The sequence below is a fragment of the Molothrus ater genome, chromosome 3 (assembly GCF_012460135.2).
Source record: "Molothrus ater isolate BHLD 08-10-18 breed brown headed cowbird chromosome 3, BPBGC_Mater_1.1, whole genome shotgun sequence".
NCBI lineage: Eukaryota > Metazoa > Chordata > Aves > Passeriformes > Icteridae > Molothrus > Molothrus ater.
The window spans coordinates 6,507,539-6,522,245 of NC_050480.2; the positions used below are offsets into that span (position 1 = coordinate 6,507,539).

A 14,707-nucleotide genomic window follows, 5' to 3' on the forward strand; every position below is an offset into this window, starting at 1 on the left:
AACATTCAGAAGAAGGGAGTATTTGAAGGAACAATTTTCTCCCCCTGCCTTTGCTGAGGGACACCACTAAATCACACTGTGGCCCTCACCATATGTGATGATTCTCTGAGAGATGACAGTCAGGAGCATCAGGACAAGCAGCCAGTGTCCCACACACAACACTTGGAGAATGGAATGGACTGAACTTCAGGGATACTGTAGAGCCCTTCCTGCAGTGGGAGCCCTAGCAGTGCTGGCCTGGGGATTTGGCTCTCAGCTGATGGCACGTCAAATGAAGGATAACACCCATGAAACAAAACCCATCTGCTGGAGCAGGGACACAGCCTCCCCATGCTGCCCTAATCCCAGCCCTGGGCCCTGTGACTTCCAGGCACACTGCCCATGGTCAGGCTGGCCAGGGAGCAGACTGGAGAGCAGGAGCTGTTACCATTTTGGTGAAGATGTCCACACAGGCATTGCGGATCCTCTCTGGGGTGGCAGGGCTGTCCAGCCTGAATGACTCTGTCAGGCCAGAGTCCTTCCTCGCTGAGTAGATGGCATCTTTAATGGCATAAAACACTGAGGCAGACAGGAACAGGGGTGGCTCTCCCACAGCCTAGACAGAGCACAAGCAAGAGTGAGGCTTTGCATTCCAGATGGGAGCCTCAGTCTACCAGATGGGAGCCTCAGTCTACCAGATGTGCTCAGTGATGAAACATGATGCTAAAAACAGCCTCCAGTGTGCCAGGTGTGATCAGTGAGGAAAGACTAAACTAAGTCAACCCTCAGTCCACTTAAAGAAGAAACAGGAAGAAAATACAAGCTTTATCACACAGAAAAGCCACTTCAGTTCTCTCTAATGGACAATCAGGGCAGCAATGTGCAGGTTACTTCAGTTCTTCCTAACTAGAAAGGATAGTACACACATTTCTGATAAGAAACAGAAAAACATCCTGACCTCAGAGTAACCACAGCATGATGAGATGAACTGTTTAGACTCACAGTATCATGACTTTATCCCACTCAGCTTCAGAGTGTTATGGGGCAGTAAGATGCCCACAGACCCCACAGGCATACCTTGGAGGAGTAAACTGCCTTGCTGTTGGGGCAGTCACGGAGAAGGGACACGTTGAATTCTGTTGGGATGTCTCCAAATGCTGGGATTTTGTACATGCCAGGCCCTCGAGTGTACAAGTTCCCTTCAGGAGAGTAACGCAGCTCCTCCATGGTGAAGAGCCCAATGCCCTGGACAAAGGCTCCTTCTATCTACAAACACATCCAAACAAGGTTACAGGCTCTGTTGTTGTTGTTCTTCCCTGCACAAGGACAAACAGTGATGACATCCACCAGGGCTTTCAACCCTTCCCACCTGACTCAGATCCCACTTTTTATCTCTAAAACCCTTGTCCCTTCTGCTGGGTACAATCTTTGCACAATTCCTGTGTTCCCACATAAATGTGGCTGCATTTCCCTGGCAGGTGAAGCAATTTACAAATACACAGATTTTCTGTAAACACAGGACAGGAATTTTCTGATGAAGCAACAGAAAAAAAAAAATAAAATCAATGATAAAATATTGATTTCTTCCCAGGCAGGTGAACATTGAATGCGTAGAATTTGCTGATATATCAAAGGACAAGTAGACTAAAAGGACTGAAGATGAAACATCTAAAGACAAACTATTTAATGCTTTCTATTTCAGTATAAATGCTTTCCTAAGTGCAGTGTATTATCAGGTCAGCAGCACAGACACCCGCAAAACACTCCCATATCCATTTAAGTACTAAAAAACTTTGCATATTTTTTCTACTGTAAATTTTAGGAGACAAAAGATTATGAGAAGAGGATGTGCTTGAACAACACTGCATAAAACAGCTCTGCTCTCTGTGCCCACTGAGGTATCTGCCAGCCAGAGCAGTCACAAGCATCCATTGACCCATCTCTGTGTACTTGTATTCCTGCACTCATGGCACATCCTTTCTCTCCTGTGCCCCCCAGATCCTCTGCAGCAATTTGTGAAAGGACACAGGAATTGAAGACCCCTTTGACAGGCTCCATTTAGCCCATCTCTCAACTCCCAAACCTAAAGCAACAGGCTGCAAAGACACAAAATCCCTCTCTCCTCTTGGACACTTCCAAAAAAAAATCTCTTTCAGAAAAAATGTCACTTTCAAGGAAATTTCATTTTAGCTGTAGCAGAGCTTTGCAATTTATGCTCTCCTGTCATCCCAAATCCTGCAGCAGTTTCATTGGAGTTAGACCATATCAACATCTAGAGTTAGCCAGCGAGCTAAGATGGCTAGATAAGTACACATCTAACAATTCATCTCTTGGTCTGTCAAACAACCCTGTTTTATTACCTTTATCTGCTAAGAGATAGTGTGGTTATTACTGCACAAAATTTTGAAGTAATCTTGTGCCTGCCCAAGGACTTTGCAAGATAAGTGACTGGTTCAACTTCCTATTGAGAATTCTACACAGCAGCAGCTGGAGGACAGAATCTGCCACCCTAACTCTTTAGTCAGGAGAATTTTCACTAAATTAAATAAATTTAATATTGACAGATAGGAATATAAATATCAGGTGTGGGATTTAGCCTGAAAAAAACATCAGTGGGGTGGTAAATGAACAATATCCTGTAGTCTTATTATCCAAGGCAAAAATCCCCAAACCCTAACAGAATATTTCCCTATGTAATTCTGTGCCAAGTTAAAAAGGGTGTGCTTGCAAAGGCCCATCCTGGAGAGGGATAATGAACAGCAAAGCCTGAGAGCAGTGTGATTGCCTTAACATGATGGAAACCGCAATACTTTTCACTTACCTGTCCTATATCTATGGCTGGGTTCAGACTGGTACCAACATCCATAACAATGTCTGTGCGAATGTTCTAAAAAACAGGAATAAAGGGTAAATCAGCACAGATCCCTGGAACTGGTCCACCATGGTCTCATGTGAGGAAGAGTATCCCAATACTATCCCACATAATCATATCTCAGCTGAACTTATACTGATTTTTAATCTGAGTTCACCTCAAAAGTAATTGAAAGGAACTCACTGGAGTTTTCCCCAGAGGTCCAGTGGACCCAGTTAACATTAATTCCAAGATGCTGGTATCAGTGGCCTGTAGCTCAGCATAACCAACTAGTTCAGATCCTGATTTCATTTTTTTTCTTTCTTTCTTTCCAGAAGTCGTCAGTGTTATTTTTAATGATTAACTCAATTCCAGGATGTTTCTGTACTTTTGTGCCAGCACAGTGCTGCTATCTCTTACTCAAGCAAATCCAATAACTTTTGCAATCATTCATTAAGCCCCAAATCCCCACAGGGTAGATAATTATTGTTTTATTACACTTTTCGGATTGCTGCACTGTGGAACAGAGGAGTTAAGAAATTTCCTGAAGGTCACACCAGATCAATGACAGAGCCAGGAATGGGCTGACACCCAGTATTTGTTCTGTTTCACTGCTGAACCCTCACCTTGTGGTCCCCTGTCAGGCAATCTATCTCAACCTCAGAGCAGGCAACTCCGTAGCTGAAGTAGGAGAATGGTTTCCCTTCGTTCTTTTCAAAGTTGTAGCCAACTTCAGGAATTCTTGATACAAAGAGAAACAAAACCACATTTAATTTCATGAAAAAAACCCAAATACAATTACATTGCTACTTATCAAAATCCTTATTCACTTTTGTTTCATTCCTTCTGTCAAGTCCATGCAGAAATTAAAAGTGTAAACAACTATAAAGAGAAATCTGCTCAATCTACTCTGTATTCTAAAACCTGATTGAAACTATTAAACTGTTTTAGCCATCTTTATTTGCCCATAAATCTCAGGGTTTGTGATGACTATTATCTACCAATCCAGTGGAAAATCATTTGCTTTTAGAGTGCAGTTGAATGTTTCTTTAAGGTCATTAAACTTCAGAACAGAGTTAAGCTGAAGCAGAGCCTCTGTTAAGCTTAGAACTGATTTTAAGCACAGTTAATGCCAAATTTGACTACTTATACTTTATCTGAAAACTAGTTTATTAAAATGCTGACAAGTCACTTGGTTAAGAGAAAAAATACAGGGATGCAAAAGAAACTAACACATAGTGTATTTTAGCCCTAAATAGGTTCTTCTCAACACTATGCTTATTTATTAATGTCAACCGCTCAGCCTTAAAGATGATGGATCTCTGCTTTCCTCCAGCAGTAAAGCTGACTAAGAGAAGTGCCTCATTTCAGAACTACACAGGGCCCAGCAAGAGTCTGAAGTGGGAGAACACTGCTGGAAACACTGGTATCTGCTCCTGTCACAAGAAACAGGATTTTCCTCAAGGACAACCCTTCTCCTTTCTTATCCTGCATGGCAGTTCTAGTGCAAAACTAGGCCACAGGGCTGACACAGAGCAGAGCCCCAGGCAAAGCTCTGATTTCATTTATGCCTCTTCAGCCCAAGGTCAGCTGGAATGAAGTCAGATCTACTCCAGATTTACTTGCCCTCAGAGCTGTGCTCCATCAGGAATCAATTCTCCCCAGCCAAGAGGCTGTTAACCTCAGCTTATCACTTGTAGGTAGGAAAGGTAATGCAGCTTTAATTTAGAACAGTTACAGGGGGCTGGGGGCTGTAAATCTTCCCAGAATTTCCCTGGATGCAATCCATGCACTTGAGTCAGTGCCTCTGCAGTGTGAATTTTCACTCACCTATAAAACCCCGTGGCTGACAGGCTGACACAGCTCTCATAGGCGGTTTTAATCTAGCAACGTGAACAAGAGTTTGAAAACAGTGACATGTACAACCAGCTCGTTCAAAATAACTGCACAAAAACATTTCCAGGAGGCCTCAAGCAGCAAATGTCCAGTGACAGACAGCTGTCACACTACCCAACTCCAGCACTGCCAAATCATGATTGCAGCTGCTTCCCCAAACAGCCCCATCAGCAGCTACCAAGGGCAGAACTCGAATCGTTGGCAGAGGATGAGAGCTGCTTTTGTTTGTTTGTCTCTCAGCTACAGGTTAGACTTTTAGCCTCAGGGACAAAGGTTAAATTGACAGGTCATCTTGACTTGCAAATCCCAAAGTCAAAACTCCTCGAATGAAGAGCAGAGCCTTACAGACCATCCATCTCTTCTCATTGAGGGGACAGAGATATTGCAGACAAGGAGCACTACAGGGGCTGAATGGCAGCTCAACAAGAGCTGTCTATGCTACAGAATCCCTTCATTAAAAATCAGGTTTCCTTGGGAAAAGGAAAGGTCCTTTCCTGTCCAAGACTGTAGCCTGACTACAAAGATAAACATAACCACTTGAGACTTTTGTCTGATGAAGTTTGTCATAGGCAGGCCCCAAAATCTGGAGAAATCTCAGGATTAAGGTAATAACTGTTGTCTTGGGGATGACCTCTTGTAAGTTTTAATTACTTGGAAATCTGTGCCAGGTTTGTGTTTCACTGTCTTTGTTCAAATCTATGCTAGCAAGGTGCAGAAGGCCTGGAGGACACACCCGCACACGTGGTTTGCCAATTAAAACAATCTCTGGTAATGTCCACTTGTCTCATGACAGACACAAACAGCTTACCCAGTCTTCCCAGGAGCCTTTGGGATTAGACTGTTTGATTGGCTCGAGTCTTTTTAGGATAGTCTGACATGCATTCTAGAAAAGAAGAAGAGTGAGAAGAAATACTTTAAGATTTGAATTGCCAGCTTATGGTATTAAGAGCCCTCTAAGAGTTTTAAAGAACCTTGTATTTAAATCAATATTGCCTTTAGGACTTTGGCAAATCATAAAAAGGAACAAAGTTTACTAATGGATGTCTTGCAACATAGGAAGAAATGTTGCCTGAAAAGGATTTTAAAGGAGATTGGCTGTGCTGATAGCAGAAAGGAATCCCAAATTCAGCACAGAACTTTCTGGACCATGACACAAAATATAAGAGGTCTGCTCATTTATACATTAACTTTATCTGTACCCTATCTGTACAGGGCAACTCAGCATAGCTTACAAGATGATCCTTTAACACTGAAAGAACAAAAAATTTCTTCCCAAAATATAACCTACTCAGATAAGCTGTGCAGAGAATAAAAACAGCCTGATTATTTTACTTTACAGGATTCACTCCCCCTTGTCTTTTAAATTGAGAATGACCAGTACTAAATTCTTCTTTTAAAATGGAAAAATCACATACCCAGCAAATATATATGCATTGGTAACTCCACCATGGCAGACAGCCATGACCATGCCATTGCTACAGCAGGACATTTGCTCTGAGCTGATCAACACTTAGAGCTGGTGGAGAACAGCTCTCAAACCATTTGCTATTAACACATGCAGCAAAATACATTTGTTATAGATAAGGCTGAATTAATTACTTTGAAGCTGGGTATTTAAATGGATACTTTGTTCTGCTCATTCTGAGCAATCCCAAACACTCTATTTTTAGAGCTACCAAAGGACTGAAGGAGAGTTTCAAATAACTTGAAAAAAATACAGGAATTCACAATCTAATGCCACTGCTATACCAGGTAGAGATATGAGACATCCTTACACTGGAATTGCCTTTTGATGGCTTCCTTAAGCAACAAGAGATAAATACAGGGCAGCTTTTCACGCCCTGGAGCCCTCCCTCGTAACCCAGTGCTTTAGCTAACTCAGCTGCCGTACATAGACGGCCATTCCATTGATGTCGGCGCTGACGGAAGCGGCTGTCGGGGAGGTGTTTGGGACCGGTGTTTGTGCTGGTCTCACTGATGTAAATCTTGGAGGTAGGGACTCCCAGGGCCCTGCTAGCAACCTGTGAAGCAAAGGTGAACAAATTGGTAAGCAGCACTTCTTAGCCATGAGCATTGTCAGTCGTTGCTCACACTGCCGGCATCAACACTGCAACCTTTACCCTCTCCCACCATAAACTCCATTTTTCCTGCAGACTGAGTTGTTCCAGTGACTGAGATCTGGCCAGGACATTGTTATATTTGAATTTCACAGACTGAATGTGTGTGAGCACACACAATGACAGACATTCACTTCACTATTATGAGACCAAATTCTTCCCTCAGCAGTTAAAAAAATCCGAATATCAAAAGCCCTATGAGATTTTCCTGTCATTTTCCAGCCAAAGGAATTTTGCTCCCTTAAGTTTTTTTAACTACAAAAGCACTAGCATGTGCAGATATATTTTCAATACAACTACTTTTTATATGAAATGGATAGAAACTGTATCTTTATGAGGTGAACTGAAATTGCCAGAGTAGTTAAACTGTAAGCATGACCTGCATTATTTACATAATGAGATTTAAGATGATGAAGAATCTAATTCTAATACTCAATTGTGATAATACTCTGGAAATCTAGCACTGCTGCTCAAACAATGAAGAGGAATCAGTCCTGATTTGTTACTCTCTGCATGCACATGGAGGAAATGTCAAGGTGCCTGAGGCAATGCTGTAGGGAGGGTGTAATTGTCCTGAAAAAACATCTTATTCAGTTAAGCCCAAACTCATTATTACCTGAATCATTTTGGTGTGAAGTCCTTGACCCATCTCAGTCCCACCATGTGTAAGTAACACAGAGCCATCTGTATACACATGGAGCAGGGCTCCAGCCTACAACAGGGAACATTAATCATCATAAATTAACTAGTGGAGCACTTAGCAGGCTACAGAGAGAATTCATTCAGAACTAGACTAAGGTTGTCCTTTGGTGCAACTAAAGCCACTTGTTTACACTTGAGGTGACTTTGCTTTAGTCTCACCCACTCACTAGATGCTCCAGTGACATAACAAACCCCAGTCAGTATTTTCAGCTCAGAAAGCAGGTGAAGTAATCCAATCCTGCCCCTGTGGAACACAGATGCACCCTTCATCTCAACTTTCCAACACCACTGACAGTCCATCAAATCAGCTCCAACACAGGAGCAATATTTCTGCTATTGAGAAAGGCAGAAATATCGACCCAACACGATACCATGGAAATGCAGCTATATTGTGGTGTCTTTTGGACAGTATAAACTGGAAACTGGTGTGGTGCTCATTTTGGCTTGAAAAATGTGTGCTCTTTCTTAACTAATTCACTACTTCTTCAAGAAGCTCCAGTTTGGTACAAATGGAGGAAGGCCTGGGGGAGGCAGCATAAATCCAGCTTCTCTAGTGACAGAGCAAATGACATTTACAGACCTGGTTCAGAAATGGGACAGTGAAACTGATGCCAAATTTGGTAGGAATGATGCTCATCCCTCTCTTTTTCCAGCGGTTCTGCCTGCAAGGAAAGAACATTATTCATACATCCATGAGCTATTTATCCTAAATCAATACTGTGCTTCCCTCTGACTGTGCATTAAATGGAAATTAAACACCTGACTGTGATAAAGACTGAGTTCATCACCAATTTGTATTAAAGGCTTTCTTTGTGTGTTCCAACAAGAAGAAATTGCAATTGAAGATGCTTTCTGCATGCATTATAGAAACAGTTGTCCATACTATTAACTGTTCAGTTATATATACAAGCCAACTAAAAAAGTCTATGAGGCAGAGGAAAGTATAAGAAGATTGCCTTGATAGTCATGTGAAAATCCTAGCTGGCCTTAACAGACCCCCTCTTCTTTGCTACAGTTCACTTACAAAATCACATCATGCTGGGTCTGATTCTGGCCCTATTTATGCTACCAGCTCACTGATAGACTTTTCCTCTGACAGTGAGCATAAAGGGATTTCAAAAGGAGAAATATTTAGAAGACAGTCTGTAAATATGAGGTGTAACTTCCCAACACTCGAGTTGCTAAGAGAACTTCAGAAGTTAGTAGGCAATGGGTGCACCCAGTGACAAGACAGCTCCAGGGCACCTACTTGTTAAATTCTTCAATCAGTTTCTTCCTGGCATGATAGCCAGAGCTGGACAAACATTCATCCCAGCATCTTCGTAGAGTAAATCCCTCCAGCTTTTGGTTAAAATGAGTAGTGTCTCCTTCGTGGTACAGATTGAGTTTCCTCACCTTCCCAAAAAGACACAGAAAGGATAGACCAAGTTTAATGCTTCAGACAAGGAGGGATGAGATCTAAAGTGTGTTGGTCCTGATTTTACTTCTTTGCTCTTTCTACAAAGAGCCAAGGAGCAAAGCCATTAACAAACATATATCTATTTATGGGAAAACATGAACTAAGACATTAAGGCTGGAAATTTTCAGAGACTGGGACTTAAAGCACATTGTCAGTAAGATTAAGGTACCTGGTTCCTTTGGACTTTCTTCTTTTTAATATCTATCCTTTAACCAGATGTTACAAAGTTGAGGCTACCAAGAATTTAATTACACAGAAGATAATCCATGCTAGAATGTATTTGTCACACAAGTTTGAGATCCTGCTGGGAGCTCAGCAAAACTGAAGAAAAATTACTTATGCTTAAAAATCTTGTGTGGCTGATGCAATTCTCAGAGCTTGTTCAAAGGCAGCACCCCCCTGGAAGGTGTCCATGTGTCTGTACCTCCTCAGGTGGCAGGCCACACTTCCGAGCCACGTCACTCATCCAGCACTCAGCAATCATCATTCCCTGGGGCCCTCCAAAGCCACGGAAAGCTGTGTTGGAAGGCAAGTTGGTTTTGCAAACGATGCCCACGCTGCTGACATTGGGGATGTTGTAGGAGTTATCCAAGTGTAGTAGGGCTCTGTCCATTACCTGGTGAAGAAAAGGAATGGAGGTGGACACATTTTACATAAATTGGATTCTCACCAGTGCCAAAACCAGACCAGAAGCTCTGAAGCTAATTTACAACAATCAGCACTTTCTCTAGCGCCCTGCAGTGCTGCAGCCAACACAGCTGGATGAGCACTGAGGTGCAGCCAGAACTGCCTCCCAGGTGCAATGGAATGTCAAGTGGTGTCCTCCTGTATGGAATGCAGGATGACCCCAGTGACTGGGAATGATTGGCATCTGACTCCATTGATTCAGAAGGCTGAACAATGCTTTATTAAAATATACTATATTACATGAATACTATATTATAACTATACTAAAGAGATACTATACTATACAAATATACTAAAGAATACTAAAGAAAAACCCATGACTGTCTGAGACAGCCAGGACACAGCTTTGAGCCAATTGGCCAAGGAAACAAAACAATCCTCAGCAGAATCCAATTGACAAATCACTTCAGGTAAACAACCTTCCTAACACATTCCACATGTGCAAAAACAACAGGAGCAGCAAGTAGAGATAAGAACTGTTTTCTTCTCTCTGTGCTTCTCCGGGAAACAAGTCCCAAGAAAGAGAATTATGTCTCTCTGTTCAGAGAATGTGAATGCCACACTCCTGAACAACAGGACAATAAGCACACTTCCCTGTTGACTCCTATGGCTCTGGGACAGATTGAGCTTGAAAATCCTTTTTTGGCCCTGGGCTCATGCTCAGTCAAACTGTTAGTAAATGCCATTGTCTGTCAGGAAGAAACAGTTTTCTTTTCACTTCTCACATTTTGAGTAATCTTAAACTGGAAAAGTGACTCAGCACTGGGCTATGGCAGGAAGGGCAAACATCTGAAATAAACATTTTCAGTAACTACTGAACTGCAAGATTTGAGATCTTTGTCCGCTTATTGTCTACATTTGGAAAGGGCCAGAACTTTTTTCTGGCTTGTGTTTCCAGACTTCCCTTCCAGCAGCAGCACAGAGAGGACATTACACACAACCAAACCTTATCTCTACATGGAGCACTTTCCAGTCTCCTGATTCAGACACAGTCAAAAAGGCAATTACACAGATGTGCTCTCAACCAGGCCCTCAGCTTATGCAGACACTTGCCTGTCATTCTGCTCTGCCCAGCACCAGCCACATGGCCACCATCAAATGTGGTTCTGGCGGAGAGCTCCTGCAGTTCTTTCTATTGAAAAGGATCAGTTTTTGCAGAAAATTATCAAAGACTTGGTGGACTGGAGGAAGTGAGCTAGAATAAACCTGTGTGACACTAGGCTATTGAGTTGGTCACTCATATGACAGAAAAGGAGAGTTTTTTACTCATCAGTGCAAAACTTCTTGGAGACAAACTCAGAACTCGGGCCCATTTTTTGTCCTTACTGCTTGTGAACACAGTGTTGGCTTTAGCCAGTCCTTTACAAGCTTGCCCTGATCAACCTATTGACTGGGATGCTTCTTTCTCCAAGGAACCATCTTTCCCCAGAGCTGGGGATCTATCAGCCATCTTGCATTGTGCAATAACTTTTCCATCACAGCCCTCTGTAATGCAAAGCAAACGTTCTTGACCCCTTTGCTCAATATGAGTTATTACAGCATCCATAAGAATCATGTGGTACATGCCAAGACAGGTCACAGCATTTGTAGAAGCTCCAAAAGCCCTTCAAAATCTGTTTTCAGTCATGTCAAAGAGCTGCATGTGCAAGCAATGCTGTAGGCAACAGCTCTCTGAAGGCAGAGCAGAAGGTTGCGCAGAAACACACCTTCTGTTTAATTAGCCACCAGAAAATTTTACTTACACCATGAGAGAGGTCTACAGAGTTGCCCCCATTGCTGTAGTATGACACCTCCAGACTCTTGACTTTCCCATTCTTCATGAAGCCAACCTGTCAAGAGAGTGTCTCCTCGGTAATCAGTTTTCAACAAAATGTTCTGGTTTGTGCTTGCCCCCAAAAACTGAATGGACCTCACACAGGCAGAGAGGGCTGAGTGTCCCCAGTGCAGCACAGGGCAGGCTGAGGGAGAGCCCCACTAAAGGGTTCATGCATGTGTCAATCTTGCTCCAGAGAACTCTTCTAAATTAAGTGCTGGCTGCTTACCACAGCCACAGTTTCTTCAAAAGGCTTTTGCTTTCAAAACCAGCAGCAGTTGGAGGGGGATTGAAGCAAGGGGAAGCTAACCAAGGACGTTGCTGTGTAAAGGATGCTTTACAGGAATGGGCAAACCTCTAAAAGAAATGTAATTGTCAGCAGGGTCAAAGTCTTGGTTGCAAGGAAGGCAGAGTTATTTATGCTGAGGTCACAAGAAGGGAACCATCCAAGTTGAAATAACTTCTGCAGCACTTGAACAGAAAAATGCTACAGCCCATCTGACCTGGCCCATCTGCAGCGGGGGAGATCAGCAGTGAACCAACCACAGCAGCATTTTTTCACAATATCTTACTGCTCTCTGATGTCTCAGGGACAGCACTGAGAGCACAGGGGCTCTGCTCATGTGTGTGCATACCTTGTACCTGCCCAGGAAGGGGTGCCTCCCACCACTGATCAGCATGTCCTCATCTCGATCCAGCATGCAGCGCACTGCACGGCCAGTTCTGGGAAAGAACACAGGTTTTTAGGCAAAGCCTGAAATGCACAATGCAGCTCCTGCAGAACAAGGCTCTTCTCTTTGTCATTCCAGGGTGGCAGTGGACAGTTAAGGGTAAATTGCTTGGTTCATATATCTTACGCTTCAGAAAATGGCAAGACTGAGTAAAAAAAATAAACACCTCCAAAGGTGGGACTTGTTTGTGAAAACTCTTGCAAAGACTCTTGTATTAAAAAAAAAGGATAATCTCTTTTAGAGATAGATGCTAATAACTGAGCAATCACTGTTTTCCAGACTATTTCTCAAGGCACTCTTTTGCCTTTAAAAAGACAATGCCACAGGAATTATGTAATAATGCAAGGTACTAACTAGCCTTCAATTTGACCTTGTTTTTATTTGCTTATTTATTATCAAGGAGGAAGACAAAGGAGAGAGTAGGAGTGATTCCTAATTTTCTAACAGTTTTGCCTTCCAAGTGCCTGTCTTCAGGTTGTACCAGTACCTAGTAAATGTCATATATGTTGTTTTGTGGCCTCCAGGATGTCAAACAGTGGTTTGGCTGGCAGAGATAAAGAGAAGAAAAGGATGCAAATGTATTACTGATAAATTAGAGAAAGCAGATTGTTTGCTCAGAACAGAAAAAAATAAAGTCAATTTACAAACAGCGTGTCCTGTCCTCATCCAAAGGTATTGTATCAAACTGCTGCTGTGTTGCAGGATCCCTGCAGCTCTGCCAGCAAGGGCAGAACTGGGAAGGGCAGGGCAGAAATGTCACCTCAGAGGCCATGTCCACCCAAAACCTGCACACTCAAACATGAGCCCACAGAAAAACTCCAGCAAAACTCCAGAAACCAGGAGCACACTTCCAATCTACTCTTTACAAATGGTTGCAACCTAGGTTAAATCCCTGAGATTTTAGGGTTTTGAAAAGTGTGGGTTCCAAGGCCTGCCACCATTCCTAGGGAAAAATCCCAAGAGGGAGTTTGCAGTAGAGCAGACATATAATGATGCAAGACTGGTGTAGTAGAGTTTTGAACAAAGAAGAGATTCTCATACCTCTATTAAACAAAAAAACCTATGGCTGGTGCTGGATTTTGAAATGGTTTGAGGTGAAGTGAGGGGGAAAGGCAAATAATTTGAGATCCAAGAGTTTTCAGAGAGTAAAGAATAAGGAGGTTTTTCCCCTTTTCCTATTAAAAGCTGCCATTCCTACATAAACTTAACCCCTCTGGGCAGGTTCAATCCCTCCTACCAGCTAGGAACCCATTTGACACCTCCTTTTGGAAATCCCAAGCTTGCTATAAATTGTACAGTAAGAAGACATGGAGAGTATTGAAAAGTGCTCCAGCAGAAATGGTGCCCCAGAAAGAGGCAGCCTGGGACAGTCTGAAGGAAAAAAATCCCTCTTCCCCCACACCTAAACTTACTTGAAGGCTGCAACAGCCACTACAGATGTCAAAATAGTACTCCTAGTCTCTTTTCCTCCAAATCCTCCTCCCATTCTTTTCACTCGAACCACAACCCGATTTGAAGGCACTCCCAGTGCATTAGCAGCAAACTCCTAAAGAAAAACAAAACAGCAGGACATGTAGGGAGCTCAGCTGGTGTTAGGAACTAAATGCCAACACATTGCCTTCCTGAAACCATTTCAACAGTGCAAATATTGGATTTGATGGAACTGGAGCCAATAAGCCCAGCATTTGATCTCTGAGGGGAAAAGGCACAGCAGCAGCACACAGGGTCAGATTCAGGAAAAGACTGGCACAAGATGAGGTAACCCAGACACAGGTCTCATTTAGCACAGGCTTTGACATCCATACCACCCTCACTGCATTGAGAGACCTTTGGACACTCTTGGTGAGCCAGTAAACAGAACAAGGACACCCCATGGTGCCAGTAGCCAATCTCATGGAATGGGAGAGCTGGTGCACAGCCAGTGGTTTCACCACCTCTCCTTCTGATGTGTAATTCAAGCATTGTGTCTCCTGAGCAGCTGGGACCCTCCCCAGAAAGGGCTAAGCATATAATCCCTCCTAACAAAGATGTGTTGCCAACAGAAATATCCCTGTCACCTGGAAGGAGATTCAGGGCTCCAGCGAGGATGGATAAAGGCTTTAGATCCCATACTCAACTCTAAACCTATGTGGTTTTTAATGGAACAATAAAATAAGAGCAACTATAAAACAACCATATATCTAGTCTGAAACTGGGAAACAAATGCCTTTTAGGCACTAGGTTAATGAGAAGTACCTGTGTCTTCATTGGGTTTTGTGTTGACACAAAGAGTTCCATCTCACCATCTTCTCCCTTTGGCACAGCCAAAGTACAGTGAGTTTCCAGGTAGAAATGCTCCTGACCACCAAGGTACATCTCTCCTAGAAAATTGAAATGAATGCCCCACAGAAAGGGCATCCCTGGTGTTATAAGATGTCACCCATCACATGTTGTCTTCAATCTACTGCCTGCTGTACATGTGTTAAATGATAA

General features: G+C 42.9%; 1 protein-coding gene across 1 annotated transcript in view; it reads right to left on the minus strand.

Annotated features, from left to right (window-relative positions):
* Positions 1-14,707, minus strand: part of XDH (xanthine dehydrogenase) — a 49,619-nt gene that overhangs the window by 1,205 nt on the left and 33,707 nt on the right. The window contains 16 exon segments of the mRNA XM_036381419.1: positions 428-595; positions 1,057-1,245; positions 2,801-2,866; positions 3,457-3,571; positions 4,661-4,713; positions 5,535-5,609; positions 6,618-6,680; positions 6,682-6,747; positions 7,460-7,555; positions 8,126-8,207; positions 8,795-8,940; positions 9,429-9,620; positions 11,434-11,520; positions 12,140-12,227; positions 13,648-13,781; positions 14,471-14,595. Coding sequence (XP_036237312.1) covers positions 428-595; positions 1,057-1,245; positions 2,801-2,866; positions 3,457-3,571; positions 4,661-4,713; positions 5,535-5,609; positions 6,618-6,680; positions 6,682-6,747; positions 7,460-7,555; positions 8,126-8,207; positions 8,795-8,940; positions 9,429-9,620; positions 11,434-11,520; positions 12,140-12,227; positions 13,648-13,781; positions 14,471-14,595 — 1,745 coding nt within the window.